Source organism: Panulirus ornatus, chromosome 29 (genome assembly GCF_036320965.1).
Source record: "Panulirus ornatus isolate Po-2019 chromosome 29, ASM3632096v1, whole genome shotgun sequence".
NCBI lineage: Eukaryota > Metazoa > Arthropoda > Malacostraca > Decapoda > Palinuridae > Panulirus > Panulirus ornatus.
Window position 1 is genome coordinate 19,204,333 of NC_092252.1, and position 16,816 is coordinate 19,221,148.

Below are 16,816 nucleotides of genomic sequence, written 5' to 3' on the forward strand. Positions count from 1 at the left end.
ACTCAATTACTTATAATTGACGTCACTTCCCTGTTGGGAGTGATCACAGCCTAGCCGTTAGCACTCCTGACTACCACACAAAAGGTCCTAGGTTCGAATCCTGGCTATTGGAGGGTAATATGTGTGCTATGAAAGTGCACGATCACATGCACTACATTTGTGTTCATATACCTCCGTGTTTGTACAATAAACTTCAATAAAATACTAGCTGCTGGTAATGTTAGTCTGATGGGATTTGACCTGTGTAGATCCGATTGCTAACACATGTGAAACGAAGGGTATTCAATTACTTGTAATCAAATAGTCATTTCCCTATTAGGAGCGATCATAGCCTAGCTGTTCGCATTCCCAAATACCACACAAAAGGTCCTGGGTTTGAATCCTGGTTATTGGAGGGTACTATGTGTTCCATGAAAGTGCACATTTATATGCCCTATATTCATATGAATAAAAATAAATTGTACAAAGGCAAAGGGGATAAAGGTGAATGTTCAAACTAAAGATGCATAAGTCTCTGGAGTATTACTGGAAAATTGTTTAGGAGGGTATTGCTTCATAGGGTGAAGGCATATACAGAGCATCAAATTGGAGAGGAACAGTGTGGTATCAGAAGTAGTAGAGGATGTGCAGATCAGACGTTTGCTTTGAAGAATGTGTGAGAAATACTTGCAAAACAGATCAATTTTTATGTGCCATTTATGGATCTTAAGAATGCATATGATAGGGTTAATAGAGATGCTTTGTGAAAGGTCTTAAGAGAATATGATGTGGGAGGTAAACTGCTACAAACAGTGAAAAGTTTTTATCAAGAGTGTAAGGCATGTTTACAAGTAGGAAGAGAAGAGTGATTGGTTCCCAGTGAAGGAAGGTCTGTGGCAGGAGTATGTGATGTCCCCTTAGCTGTTAAATTTGTTTATGAAAGGGTGCTTAAGGAGGTAAATGCAAGGGTTTTGGAGAGAAAGGTGAGTACGCAGTCTTTTGGGGGTGAGGGGGGCCTGGGAAGTGAGTCAGTTGTTGTTCGCCAACAATACATCACAGCTGGCAGATTCGAGAGAGAAATTGCAGAAGTCGGTGACAGTTTGGAAAAGAGCGCGAAAGGAGAAAATTGAGAACAAATGTGAATAAGAACAAGGTTAATTATTAGGTTCAGCAGGATTGAGGGACAAGCTAGTTGGGATGTATGGAGAAAAATTGGAGGAAGCTAAGTGTTTCAGATATCTGGGACTGGAATTGGCAGCAAAGGAAACCATGGAAGCAGAAGTGAGTCACAGGGTGGAGGAAGGGGCAAATGTTCTGGGAGTGATGAAGAATGTGGGGAGAGAACATTATCTCGGAGAGCAAAAATGGTTATGTTTGAGGGAAGAGTAGTTCCAACAATATCATAAGGATGCAAGGCATGGGCTATAGACCGGGTTGTAAAGAGGAGGGTGGATGTTTTAGGAATGAAATGTTTGAGGACATTATGTGGTGTGAGGTGGTTTGAGCAAAAACAAAATGATTAGGTAAGTGAGGCGTGGTAATAAAGGGTGTGTGGTTAAGAGAGCCGAAGAGGTGTGTTGAAATGGTCTGGACATATGGAGAGAATGAGGGAGGAAAGACTGATAAAGGGTATATATGTGTCAGAGGTGGATGGAACAAGGAGTAGCGGAAACCAAAATGGAGGTGGAAGGATGGAGTGAAAAAGATCTTGCGTGATCAGGGCCTGAACATAAAGGAGGGTGAGAGGCATGCAAGGAATAGAATGAATTGGAACATTGGTATACCAGGGTAGACATGCTTTCAATGGACTGAACCTGGGCTTGTATAACATCTGGGGTAAAACATGGAATGGTCTGTGGGGCCTAAATGTGTGGACGTGTATGTATATATGTGTATATGTGGGTGCGTTGGGCCATACCTTCCTCTGTTTCCTTGCGCTACCTCGCTAACGTGGGAGACAGCGACAAAGTATCATAAAATAAAATCTTTCCTCACTCATTCTCTCCATGTGACCAAACCATTTCAAAACACACTCTTCTGCTCTCTCAACCACACTCTTTTTATTACCACACATCTCTCTTATCCTATTATTACTTCCTCGATCAAACCACCTCACACCACATATTGTCCTCAAACATCTCATTTCCATTACATCTACCCTCCTCCGCACAACTCTATCCATAGCCCACGCCTCGCAACCATGCAACATTGTTGGAACCTCTATACCTTTAAACATACCCATCTTTACTTTTCGAAATAATGTTCTCGACTTCAACACGTTCTTCAAGGCTCCCAGAATTTTTGTCCCCTCCCCCATCCTATGATTCACTTCTACTTCCATGGTTCCATCCGCTGCCAAATCCACTCCCAGATATCTAAAACACTTCACTTCCTCCAGTTTTTCTCCATTCAAACTTACCTCCCAATTCACTTGACCCTCAACACTACTGTACCTAATAACCTTGCTCTTATTCACATTTACTTTCAACTTTCTTCTTTCTTTATATATAAATATATATACATATATAAATATAAATTATTATTTATTTATATATTTTGCTTTGTCGCTGTCTCCCACGTTAGCAAGGTAGTGCAAGGAAACAGACGAAAGAATGGCCCACCCCACCCACAAACACATGTATATACATACACGTCTACACACGCACATATACATACCTATACATCTCAACATATACATATATATATACACACACACAGATATATACATATATACACATATACATAATTCATACTATCTGCCTTTATTCATTCCCATCGCCACCTCGCCACACATGAAATAACAGCCCCCTCCCCCCTCATGTGTACGAGGTAGTGCTAGGAAAAGACAACAAAGGCCCCATTCGTTCACACTCAGCCTCTAGCTGTCATGTAATAATGCACCGAAACCACAGCTCCCTTTCCACATCCAGGCCCCTCAGAACTTTCCATGTTTTATCCCAGACGCTTCACATGCCCTGCTTCAATCCACCGACAGCACGTCGACCCCGGTATACCACATCGTTCAAATTCACTCTATTCCTTGCATGCCTTTCACCCTCCTGCATGTTCAGGCCCCGATCACTCAAAATCTTTTTCACTCCATCTTTCCACCTACAATTTGGTCTCCCACTTCTCATTCCCTCCACCTCTGACACATATATCCTCTTTGTCAATCTTTCCTCACTCATTCTCTCCATGTGACCAAACCATTTCAAAACCCTCTTCTACTCTCTCAACCACACTCTTTTTATTACCACACATCTCTCTTGCCCTTACATTACTTTCTCGATCAAACCACCTCACACCACATATTGTCCTCAAACATCTCATTTCCAGAACATCCACCCTCCTGCGCACAACTCTATCCATAGCCCACGCCTCGCAACCATACAACATTGTTTGAACCACTATTCCTTCAAACATACCCATTTTTGCTTTCCAAGATAATGTTCTCGACTTCCACACATTCTTCAAGGCTTCCAGAATTTTCGCCCCCTCCCCCACACTATGGTTCACATCCGCTTCCATGGTTCCATCCGCTGCCAGATCCAATCCCAGATATCTAAAACACTTCACTTCCTCCAGTTTTTCTCCATTCAAACTTACCTCCCAAATAACTTGACCTTCAAACCTACTGTACCTAATAACCTTGCTCTTATTCATATTTACTCTCAACTTCCTTCTTTCACATACTTTACCAAACTCAGTCACCAGCTTCTGCAGTTTCTCACATGAATCAGCCACCAGCGCTGTATCATCAGCTAACAACAACTGACTCACTCCCCAAGCTCTCTCATCCACAACAGACTTCATACTTGCCCCTCTTTCCAAAACTCTTGCATTCACCTCCCTAACAACCCCATCCATAAACAAATTAAACAACCATGGAGACATAACACATCCCTGCTGCAAACCTACATTCACTGAGAACCAATCATTTTCCTCTCTTCCTACATATACACATGCCTTACATACTCGATACAAACTTTTCACCGCTTCTAATGACTTGCCTCCCACACCATATATTCTTAATACCTTCCACAGAGCATCTCTATCCACTCTATCATATGCCTTCTCCAGATCCATAAATGCTACATACAAATCCATTTGCTTTTCTAATTACTTCTCACATACATTCTTCAAAGCAAACACCTGATCCACACATCCTCTACCACTTCTGAAACCACACTGCTCTTCCCCAACCTGAGTATATGATAGAGTGTATGAAAGCAAACTCGAGATTGATATGGGTAAAACAGAGAGATGGAGAGAGATGGGTGATTATTGGTGCATATGCACCTGGGCATGAGAAGAAAGATCATGAGAGACAAGTGTTTTGGGAGCAGCTGAATGAGTGTGATAGTGGTTTTGATGCACGAGACCAGGTTATAGTGATGGGTGATTTGAATGCGAAGGTGAGTACTGTGGCAGTTGAGGGAATAATTGGTATACATGAGGTGTTCAGTGTTGTAAATGAAAATGGTGAAGAGCTTGTAAATCTATGTGCTGAAAAAAAACTGGTGATTGGGAATACCTGGTTTAAAAAGAGAGATATACATAAGTATATGTATGTAAGTAGGAGAGATGGCCAGAGATCGTTATTAGATTACGTGTTAATTGACAGGTGCGCAAAAGAGAGACTTTTGGATGTTAATGTGCTGAGAGGAGCAACTGGAGGGATGTCTGATCATTATCTTGTGGAGGCGAAGGTGAAGATTTGTAGAGGTCTTCAGAAAAGAAGAGAAAATGTTAGGGCGAAGAGAGTGGTGAGAATAAGTGAGCTTGGGAAGGAGACTTGTGGGAGGAAGTACCAGGAGAGACTGAGTACAGAATGGAAAAAGGTGAGAACATACGACGTAAGGGGAGTGGGGGAGGAATGGGATGTATTTAGGGAAGCAGTGATGGCTTGTGCAAAAGATGCTTCTGGCATGAGAAGCGTGGGAGGTGGGTTGATTAGAAAGGGTAGTGAGTGGTGGGATGAAGAAGTAAGATTATTAGTGAAAGAGAAGAGGGAGGCATTTGGACAATTTTTGCAGGGAAATAATGCAAATGTGTGGGAGATGTATAAAAGAAAGAGGCAGGAGGTCAAGAGAAAGGTGCAAGAGGTGAAAAAAAGGGCAAATGAGAGTTGGGGTGAGAGTATCATAAAATTTTAGGGAGAATAAAAAGATGTTTTGGAAGGAGGTAAATAAAATGCATAAGACAAGGGAACAAATGGGAACTTCAGTGAAGGGGGCTAATGGGGAGGTGATAACAAGTAGCGGTGATGTGAGAAGGAGATGGAGTGAGTATTTTGAAGGTTTGTTGAATGTGTTTGATGATAAGAGTGGCAGATATAGAATGTTTTGGTCGAGGTGGTATGCAAAGTGAGAGTGTTAGGAAAAATTATTTGGTAAACAGAGAAGAGGTAGTGAAAGCTTTGCAGAAGATGAAAGCCAGCAAGGCAGCGGGTTTGGATGGTATTGTAGTGGAATTTATTAAAAAAGGGGGTGACTGTATTGTTGACTGGTTGGTAAGGTTATCTAATTTATGTATGACTCATGGTGAGGTGCCTGACGACTGGCCGAATGCTTGCATAGTGCCACTGTACAAAGGCAAAGGGGATAAGAGTGAGTGCTCAAATTACAGAGGTATAAGTTTGTTGAGTATTCCTGGTAAATTATATGGGAGGAAATTGATTGAGAGGGTGAAGGCATGTACAGAGCATCAGATTGGGGAAGAGCAGTGTGGTTTCAGAAGTGGTAAAGGATGTGTGGATCAGGTGTTTGGTTTGAAGAATGTATGCGAGAAATACTTAGAAAAGCAAATGGATTTGTATGTAGCATTTATGGATCTAGAGAAGGCAGATGATAGAGTTGATAGAGATGCTCTGTGGAAGGTATTAAGAATATATGGTGTGGAAGGCAAGTTGATAGAAGCTGTGAAAAGTTTTTATGGAGGATGTAAGGCATGTGTACGTGTAGGAAGAGAGGAAAGTGATTGGTTCTCAGTGAATGCAGGTTTGCGGCAGGGGTGTGTGATGTCTCCATGGTTGTTTAATTTGTTAATGGATGTGGTTGTTAGGGAGGTGAATGCAAGAGTTTTGGAAAGAGGGGCAAGTATGAAGTCTGTTGGGGGTGAGAGAGCTTGGGAAGTGAGTCAGTTGTTGTTTGCTGATGATACAGCACTGGTGGCTGATTTGTGTGAGAAACTGCAGAAGCTGGTGACTGAGTTTGGTAAAGTGTGTGAAAGAAGAAAGTTAAGAGTAAATGTGAATAAGAGCAAGGTTATTACATACAGTAGGGTTGAGGGTCAAGTCAATTGGGAGGTAAGTTTGAATGGAGAAAAACTGAAGGAAGTAAAGTGTTTTATATATCTGGGATTGGATCTGGCAGCGGATGGAACCATGGAAGCGGAAGTGAATCATAGGGTGGGGGAGGGGGCAAAAATCTGGGAGCCTTGAAGAATGTGTGGAAGTCGAGAACATTATCTCGGAAAGCAAAAATGCGTATGTTTGAAGGAATAGTGGTTCCAACAATGTTGTATGGTTGCGAGGCGTGGGCTATGGATAGAGCTGTGCGCAGGAGGGTGGATGTGCTGGAAATGAAATGTTTAAGGACAATATGTGGTGTGAGGTGGTTTGATCGAGTAAGTAATGTAAGGGTAAGAGAGATGTGTGGAAATAAAAAGAGCATGGTTCAGAGAGCAGAAGAGGGTGTTTTGAAATGGTTTGGGCACATGGAGAGAATGAGTGAGGAAAGATTGACCAAGAGGATATATGTGTCAGAGGTGGAGGGAACGAGGAGAAGTGGGAGACCAAATTGGAGGTGGTAAGATGGAGTGAAAAAGATTTTGAGTGATCGGGGCCTGAACATGCAGGAGGGTGAAAGGCGGGCAAGGAATAGAGTGAATTGGATCGATGTGGTATACCGGGGTTGACGTGCTGTCAGTGGATTGAATCAGGGCATGTGAAGTGTCTGGGGTAAACCATGGAAAGTTGTGTGGGGCCTGGATGTGGAAAGGGAGCTGTGGTTTCGGGCATTATTGCATGACAGCTAGAGACTGAGTGTGGACGAATGGGGTCTTTGTTGTCTTTTCCTAGCGCTACCTCGCACACATGAGGAGGGAGGGGGATGGTATTCCATGTGTGGCGAGGTGGCGATGGGAATGAATAAAGGCAGACAGTATGAATTATGTACATGTGTATATATGTATATGTCTGTGTGTGTATATATATGTGTACATTGAGATGTATAGGTATGTATATTTGCATGTGTGGACATGTATGTATATACATGTGTATGTGGGCGGGTTGGGCTATTCTTTCGTCTGTTTCCTTGCGCTACCTCGCTAACGCGGGAGACAGCGACAAAGCAAAATAAATAAATAAATATAGTTCCGGGCTCCATACTATGATGTTAATGTAGACTGTTTAGTGAGTACAAAGGCGAATGACAAAAATGATCCCTGGAATTAGAAACCTCACTTATGAAGAAAGGTTAAAAAGACTGAATTACTCTCACTTAAGAGGAGGAGGGCTAGAGGGGATATAACTAAAGTTTCTGAATGGGTGAAGGGTATCAATAAAGGTAACACGGAAAAAAGTACTTACACTGACACCATCAGATAGGACAAGAAATAACAGATTCAAATTAGAAAAAAAAATTGATTCGGGTCAGATGTGGGGAAATACTGGTTCAGGAACAGGGTAGTAGATTTGTAGAACAAGTTGCTAAGTACAGTGGTGGAAGCCAGGTCTTTAGTTAGCTTTAAACGAAGGCTGGATCCGTTTATGGGTTCAAGCATTTGGTTGTAGGGTGGACGGACTCAGGACCAGCATTGCATAAGCCAAAGGCCTCTTCCTGTGTCCTCACTTCTTATGTTCATATTTAGAACATAAACTCGAAAATTACTTGATCATTTTTCCCAACAGGTGAACCATAAATGATATTCTCAATATCCATGCAACATATGAAGATATGATCCTAGTGTTCCCTGTTATGTGCTAGGATATTTTCCTGTATAAAGTGTATAACCTCATCTTCAAGAAAAGACTCTATCACCATATTTTTTGCATAAAATGTATAACTTCGTTTCCAAGACTCTATCACCAAGGGAATCAAAATTCCCCTGCCTATATCTTTATAATCAAAATCTCACTCTTAGAAAAAGCATCTCTCAATTTACACAACAATTACATTCTTGAAAATGACCAGGTATATCATAAACAAGTAAATCAAAGAATGTTAATAGTACAGATATAGGGGTTTTGTTACCAATAAGGCAGTACTGAATATCATACCAGTGAAAAACTACAGTATACACACACCAGGAAATATAAATACTATAATACATACATATACTATGCATTCAAGAAAACAAAAACAGAAATTAACAAATTCAATTCCAACACGTTTACTGCTGTTCCTAAATTGCTTGCTAATCTAATAAAGAGGGAAGTGAGTGGAAGAGTTACTAGGGAAGGTGGGCATCTGAGATGTAGTCGTTATGGAAGGTGGTAGTGACAGTAGAAGTGGTTCAGTTATTACATTGCTAGATGTTGATGGCTGGTCCTCCTTATGGAAGTCCTTTCCCTTCAAAAAGAAACTTAGTGTTGTCTATTTAGCCTTCATCATCATCTCATAGTGGATTTCTTTAGGGTACCTGTGGTCAGCTAGGACATTTCAGGCCACTCTTGAATTACATTCCGTATTTGTAATTCTCATCAAATATAACATGAGTAAAATCACTGTGGTGAAATCTAACCTCCTGTGAGCGAGTTAATGCAGTTGCTTCACCACCCCTTCTTCTGCCACCACCTCCTGGAATTCCTTCCCTGACTAAAGAAGGTCTTCATTCAAGAGCACTACCTCATGCGATTCTGGTAACTCCACATCATCCTCCTCATCAAAGCTGACTTTAACTGCCAGTTCCAAAATGTGTACATGCATTCCTGCTACATCAGTGTCAACATCAAAACCCTGCAATCCATGAACAAACTGTGGGCAAAACTTCCACAACACTTCATTCATAAAAAACATAACTGATTTCCCTCCAGATCTCACCAATGATCATGATGGCAACCATAAAGATGAAGGCCTTCAAGGTAACTACTTATCAGTATTGTTCACTCAAGCTTATGTATAAAACTGACTCCTTAAACATCTCTATATATAAGGTAGTGGAAGAGAGGAATAAAAAGAGTAATACATGATGGACAGAAGAAATTAGAAATGCTGTGGAAGAGAAGAAAAAGGTATATAGTAGATTGCTTGATAGGAATGTACCAGTAAAAGTTCAGCAAAGAAAAGAAGAATAAAAAATATGTAAGTGGAAGGTTAAGAAGCTATAAAAAAAAAAAAAAAATTTGAAAGGAAGTGGAAAGCATTGGGATAAAAAACTATACTGGGAGGAGGTGAAAAAGGAAAGGGGTGGACGTAAGAGGGGAAATGTTAATCTGAGAAGGAAGGAAGGAGAATTGGTATAACAAAAGGAGGACTTTTTTTTTTTTTTTTAAAGAATTGGTGTATCAAAAGTTTTTTTTTTTTTTTTTCTTTTTAAAGATCATCAGACCTCTGCTTGGTTCAACACAGGCCTTTGCCTGTTGGTGACCCATAAAAGGAGGAAGTGAAAGGATGGAAAGAGTATTTTGAAGAACTGATGAATGTGGGAGAAAGGGAAGCAGCAGTTGTTATATGTATGGGCATGGAGAATGGAAGGAAGAGGATACAAGTGCAAGGGCCTATAGCAAAAAGGGAGGTAAGAAGGGCAATAATGAGGCTGAAGGCAGGAAAGGCATCTAGAGAGAATGGGATTATGGCTGAAATGCTGAAGTATGGAGAAAGTATGCTAGAGTGGATGTATCTTGTATGTAATTTAACATGGAAACAAGTTATGCCTGAAGACTGGGTGAAAGCTATTATCATTCCTTTATTCAAAGGAAATGGTGCTAAGGATGAATGTAGCAATGAAAGGGGAAAAAGTCTTTTAAGTACACCAGGAAAAGTGTATGCTAATATTACCTGACAGAGTGATGGAAGTGACTGAATGCAGAATAAGTGAAGAGCAAGGGGGTTTCAGGAAAAGTATGGGATGTGTGGATCAGATTTTTTGTTGTAAAGATGACCATGGAAAAGTATTTAGCAAAAGGTAAGAAGTTGAATGCAGCATTCATGGATCTGGAAAATGCGTATGACAGAGTCAAGTGGAATGCTTCATGGGATGTGTTAAGGATATATGGTATCAGGGGACAACTGTTGGATGATGTAAAAGCCTTCTACAGAGGAGCAAAAGTGTGTGTAAGAGTGAATGAAGAGCTGAGCAAGTGTTCTGGGATATATGTAAGTGTGAAGCGGGGCTGTGTGATGTCACCATGGCTTTTTAAAATATATGTATATGGATGGATCATGAGAGGCAAGTGTTTTGGGAGCAGTTGAGTGAGTGTATTAGCAGCTTTGATGCACGAAACTGGGTTATAGTGATGGGTGATTAAATGCAAAGATGAGTAATGTGGCAGTTGAGGGAATAAATGGTATACATGGGTTGTTCAGTGTTGAGAATGGAAATGGTGAAGAGCTTGTGGATTTGTGTGCTAAAAAAAGACTGGTGATTAGGAATACCTTGTTCAAAAAGAGAGATATACATAAGTACACATATGTGAGTAGGAGAGATGGTCTAAGGGCATTATTGGACTACATGTTAATTGATAGGCATGTAAAAGAGAGACTTTTGTATGTTAATGTGCTGAGAGGAGCAGCTTGAGGGAAGTCTGATCACTACCTTGCAAAGGCAAAGGTGAAGATTTGTTGAGGCTTTCAGAAAAGAAGAGAGGATGTCATGGTGAATGGAGTGGTGAGAGTAAGTGAGCTTGGAAAGGAGACTTGTGTGAGGAAATATCAGGAGAGATTGAATGCAGAATGGCAAAAGGTGAGAGCAAGTGGCATAAGGGGAGTGGGTGAGGAATGGGATGTATGTAGGGAAGCAGTGATGGCTTGCACAAAAGATGAATGTGGTATGAAAAAGGTGGGAGGTGGGCAGATTAGAAAGGGTAGTGAGTGGCGGGATGAAGAATTAAGATTGTTAGTGAATGAGAAAATAGAGGCGTTTGGACAATATTTGCAGGGAAGTAGTGCAAATGACTGGGAGATGTATAATAGAAAGTGGCAAGAGTTCAAGAGAAAGGTGCAAGAGTTGAAAAAGAGGGCAAATGAGAGTTGGGGAGAGAGTATCATTAAATTTTAGGAAGAATAAAAAGATGTTACGGAAGGAGGTAAATAATGTATATAAGACAAGAGAACAAATAGGAACGTCGGTGAAGGGGGCAAGTGGGAAAGTGATAACAGATACTAATGGAGTGAGGAGATGGAGTGAGTATTTTAAAGGTTTGTTGAATGCATTTGATGGTAGAGTGGCAGATATAGGGTGTTTTGGTCGGAGTGGTGTGTGAAGTGAGAGAGTTGGGGAGAATGATTTGGTGAAAAGAGGTAGTGTAGGCTTTGTGGAAGATGAAATCTGGTAAGGCAGAGGGTACAATTTCCATACAAGTCATGGAGTTCAGGGGATGCTAACAGAGTATAAATTAAGGTTCCATTTTTCCAGCCACACTCTGAATTCGTGCTTGCATTCTGGTACTGCAAAAACAGTTCAGTTACCCAGATATATCTGTATACCTGGGTGGGAGGATAAAGCTCATACATTCCCCTGGGCCCTTTCCCTGCTGCAAGTATGGGACTCGGCATCATGCCACGGTTTAAATGTCCACAAGGTGCTCAGTAAAAGGGTTGTTGTAGTTTAAATGACTCTTAACATATCTTCTAATATGTCAAGCTTTCCTAAAAATCAACCATTGTAAGGACCACCTTTTGCTACACCTGTGAGCACTTAAGGGTTAATGGAAAATCACGAGACAAAATCCGAGATCAAGATTTACTTCAGAAATGCTAAAGAAATATGCTCCGATAGGATCTGTAATGGCAAAAAGACTAGTTGAACACAAGTTGTGGGAATGCATTTCATCATTACGACAGAATAAGCAGAGATGAAAAAGATATCAAAGACGGTATCATCAGAGTGGGAACAAATATCATGGGTTAAATGGCTATGATAAGGTACAAGTACCAACTTAAAGAGTACACATGATGGGGTCTCAAAACATAGGAATCTACAGAAATGTGGACACAATGAATGTGGCGAATCTACATCAGCCAACATGACAGAAAGCAGAGGAAAGTATATCAGATGGGAATAACTACAAATGGCTGAAAAACTAACCCCCCATTTGAGTGTGGCGCATTCTTGGTATATATACATGTTGGAATATATTGTTTTAGGCAAGTTCAACATCAGTCATCTTGCAATGTATCAAGGAAAAGTGAATAGGATACAGCTGGATAAATTGACAAGAGTCAATACAGAGGTAATAAAAACATTGACAAGAAGAATCACTGCATACTTAAATTGCAACCACACAAAATGGCACACAACAGGCAAAGACTGATAGTAAGCACAGCAGACTATACCTTGCATGCAAGAGTGTAATTTTGGTTAAGACTGGAACAGAGGGAACTAAAACAAATTCAAGACATTTTTGAGTATGTCACAGACTGCAAAAGTAGAATAAGAAAAAATACTGAAAGCACACTACACATACAGAAATCATATGGGAAGGACCTTTATTCTCAGCCATAACATATCCTGTGTACCTACCGTTACAATAATCATGAAAGTATCACAAAGAAAAATCGATGCTAAAATACTGTATAACAGATATGAATATCAAGGTCCAATGATAACTATTTCAGTTATGTGATCTACACATCGCAAGCAAGTAACAGGGCAAGTTTAACCCCTAACACCTCCAAATGGATATTTACGCAAACTGAGCATTGCCTCAAGATGGATATTTACACATCACATTTTACACTAAATTTCAAGGTTGTGCACCAAGAATGGGTGGTGGCTGAGTTGGCAAACCATAATAATTTCTCCCAACAATCAGTCACCGTCTAGCCATACCAATGAAAAAACCTTTGTGAGTTTTCTAAAGAGGAAACTAATCAGTTTTTAGCTTATTTTAGAGGATTTGACATGATCCCGAATTATCTAACAATGATCTGTCATTTCATGTAGAAAGTCATTTTATGTACAATGACTCCTTTAACATCAAAAGTTGACCACAATGAGATAGGAGGAGGTTTTCTAGCAAAAGTGAAAGTAGTGGATGAAAAATACTTCTGAACTGATTTTCTTTCATTACATGAATATCATTGAAAATGTATGGTTATACAAGTTTTTTAACATCTTGAAAAACAAATTTTGAGGGGTGAAAAGGATAACTTAGTGGGATGCTGAGAGGTTAAACAAATGTAATGTAGTAGTATGATCAACTAACACAAACAGTTAGCACTGGAATTATTATATTTTTGCACATTTTTCTATATCAAATTCCAAACTACTAAATTCTAATATCTAACAGGCCATTCTTTGGGAGAAAATATCAATTTCTTTCAAAACTATAGCCAAAACAAGTTCCACATGATCATTAAATCTTTTTGTATCTTACATCAATTCTCTCCATTAAATGCAACAGCATATAAGCCCATGTGTCATAACCAGGAAGGATGACAGCTAAAAAATGGAGGCGAATGAACGAGGCCTTTTCAGCGTCTGTTCCCGGGACTACCTTGATAATGCAGGAAACAGCAAACAAATATGAGAAAAAAAAAAAGAAAAGGAAGGCAGATAAACAAAGAAACATTCTAATACATAATCTCTACTTTTCATCACACTGTTAATAGTATACTATGCATGAATGATGTTTAAATGGACTGCATATGAAAAAGTTTGGAAGTGAAAGACTTTAGTCTTATAAAGGATCAATAAAAATACATGATGCAAAAAAGCACTAGTGTGAATGATAAATAAAATGGGCAAATAGTGCAAAGAATGCTAGCCAAATGGTGTGATCTTATATTCCAAAATACTAAATAAGTGTACAAGAAGAAGAGGATATTAGTTCAGATGGAAACAAATAATCTATAATGTAAAAATCTAATTAGAGCAACAAATACAAGGAAGATTTACTAAATGAGTTTGGGTATAGTCTCAATAAGATAAAAAACTGACACTCCAGAAGAAAAACAATAACAATCTGATTAGCCAATAGAAGCAAAAAACTTGAGCTGAGAAAAATATGATATTCTAAAGGTTAGAGCAAGTGATATGAACTAAGTTAAAGAGCATGAAAGGGCACAGAATGCTTTAAGAGAATCTGCATGGGCCATCCTCCAGAGAACAGTGGTAGTACAGCAGCTAAAGAAAGAACAACACTAAAAATACATTAATTAGTAATGCTGTATGTACATACCTGTGATATAGGGATGCCAACTGCTGGCACAATATTGGCTGGAAAACAATTAAAACATTTTAGTTCATCAAAATAAACTTACAATATTCCTATTCTAAGCTTTTATATTGTAGATAGAGCTTGCACCTGCTGGCTTTCCTAATGGATCCCTGCAACAAGTCCCCTATTCCTTCATATTATAGAGCTACAAATGCACAAATATTACCTGCACTAGGTCATGACCAAAATGAAAACTTGAGAAAAACTGATGATGGAAGCCAGTCAGATGCTGATGTACGTACTGTATATTTCATTAAACTGGCTTGGCTTTTGGCTTACCAAAAGACGACATATGATGCAGATCAATGGTAAGTGGTCCTCCTGAAAGAAAGCGAAAAGTGGCATGCCACAAGGTTCCGTCTCGGAATCAGTTCTTTATATCTTAGGGGTATGATGACAAACTAAGCTTAACGTTAGATTATGGACGCAAATCAAGTTTTCAAAGACAATCGATTATGATATGTTAGATAAAATCAATCTTTTATTTGAAATAGGAAATACTTAAGTCATTAAGTAAGATGACTGAGGTTATACCTAAGACACCTACGAATATAAGATGAAACTTAGAATCTGATGAAACTTCAAAAGGTGTCACACAAATAAAAAAATAGTCAATATGTACTAGGTTGGATTACATTATCAAAGTAATAAATTATCAAAGTAATAAGTATGTAAATAAGAACTTAAATACAGTAAAAAACGAGTTTTGAACTCATGAGAACCTGTTTCTTCCAACAGAGGAAGTCATTGAATAAGGAAAATTACAGAAAGCTCCATTCTTTTAGGAAATATACTCCTGGGTAAACTCTTGAAAATCACCTGAGAACAGCATCACTTTGTGCTATCCACTATTTGCCACAATCTCCTTGACAGAAAACTGTTGTATGAAGTTTTGAACCAGAATATACTCAAGAAAACACAGTAAATTCATTCCAACAAAACCACTGATTACAATACGGGAAGTAAAAGGGTTAATACAGGTATGACTGCCTATATAGGCAGAAACAGCTTTTCACACAGAGACAATGCGGTGTCTTTCTAAAACACAGGAATGAGAGCAAAACTGAATGAGGACTGGTTGGAGACATTAACCTTAATAGAGAACTAAAAATGTCAGTAGAGAGATAAAAAGGGTACACATCAGACCCTCAAGCACCACAAAAAGGATGTTAGAATGGGGTACTCAGCAGACTCTCAAGCATCACAAAGGAGTGGCCCGCAGGTATTACTGGATATAAGTGTTGGCAGAGTTCCACTGCCAACTATTAGCAATCTTCTTAAATGAAAGGCTTCTCAGATAAAGAGTAGAGATCATTCTGATAATGTAGACAAAATATAAAAATATACAGATTGTACTTCTTTATCCTGCAACCTTGGGACTGGCCATTACCAGACCACAGAAAATGCTGGAAAACAGAAATTTAAAGGCCCTCGAGTGAACACTCTTACCAATTATCATCAGTTTAGTTTCGAGTGTTCCTACAACACTGCTGCAGCCAGATATTGTTACTCTATCTTTGGAATCCTTTCCCCCAGATGGAGACGCTAATACAGAGCAGATTCGTCACCATTATACACTTGTTCTAGGGCTATAAAATATTTATAAGACTGTTAAAAAGCTTGGCTGCAGAGTAAACAGATTTTGGCACCTTAGCACAGCTAATAACACTGCCCTAATGGCAGTTCCACAAACTAATGGTTGCAGATTCAAAATGTGCAACACCACAGGAGTTTCTAGACCACAGAGCACCGGATTAGAGAGGTAAAAACTCGTGTATATCTTTTAAAACTAAACCACACAAATTACCAATGGGCTACATAAATTTCCGAACATTTTAACATTCTTTTAACGTGACAACCAAGAAAGAATGCTCGATACCAAGCATTTTTTTTCCTGTATTGTACAGAGTTATACAACTGTACATATATCTATTTCATAAATGCACCTTGGCATAATAGCTCTTACCTATTTTTCAAACTTGTTTGTCATTCTCTACATCCATGAGGTAGCACCAGGAACAGATGAAGAAAAGCCACATTCAGTCACATCCACTGCACTGAAGCCACAGCCCCCTATCTACAGTCAGGCCCCACAGTCTTTCCCATGGTTTCCTCCAGCAGTTTCACAAGCTCTGATCCAGTCCACTGACAGTATGTCAAGCCCTGTATACCACATCATTCCAATGCACTCTATCCAGTGCATGCCATTCACCCTCCTGTATCTTCAGGCCCTGACCACTCAATATTTTTCACTCACTCCTTCCATCTCCAATCTGGTCTTCCCCTTCTCCTCTGGCACAATTATCCTCTTTATCAACCTCTTCCCACTCATTATCTCCACATGTCCTAAATATTTCAGTACACACTCTTCTGCTCTTTCACATACACTCTTTTTACCACTGAAGCTCTCTCTTATCCATCTTTTACTAACTCAATTACACCACCTCACACCAC

The 16,816-nt window shown here is 39.6% G+C and overlaps 1 protein-coding gene across 5 annotated transcripts in view; it reads right to left on the reverse strand.

The window, feature by feature from the left end:
- The window catches only part of LOC139758172 (RNA-binding protein 25-like), a 419,675-nt gene that overhangs the window by 334,293 nt on the left and 68,566 nt on the right, over positions 1-16,816 (reverse strand). For 3 of the 5 annotated variants that reach the window (XM_071679361.1, XM_071679362.1, XM_071679359.1), the window contains exons 3-4: positions 14,642-14,683; positions 14,324-14,361 (exon numbers count right to left, since the gene is read on the reverse strand). In XM_071679361.1, the coding sequence (XP_071535462.1) occupies positions 14,324-14,361; positions 14,642-14,683 (80 nt within the window). The remainder of the gene's footprint in view (positions 1-14,323; positions 14,362-14,641; positions 14,684-16,816) is intronic. The other 2 variants (XM_071679363.1, XM_071679360.1) reach the window with 1 other exon arrangement.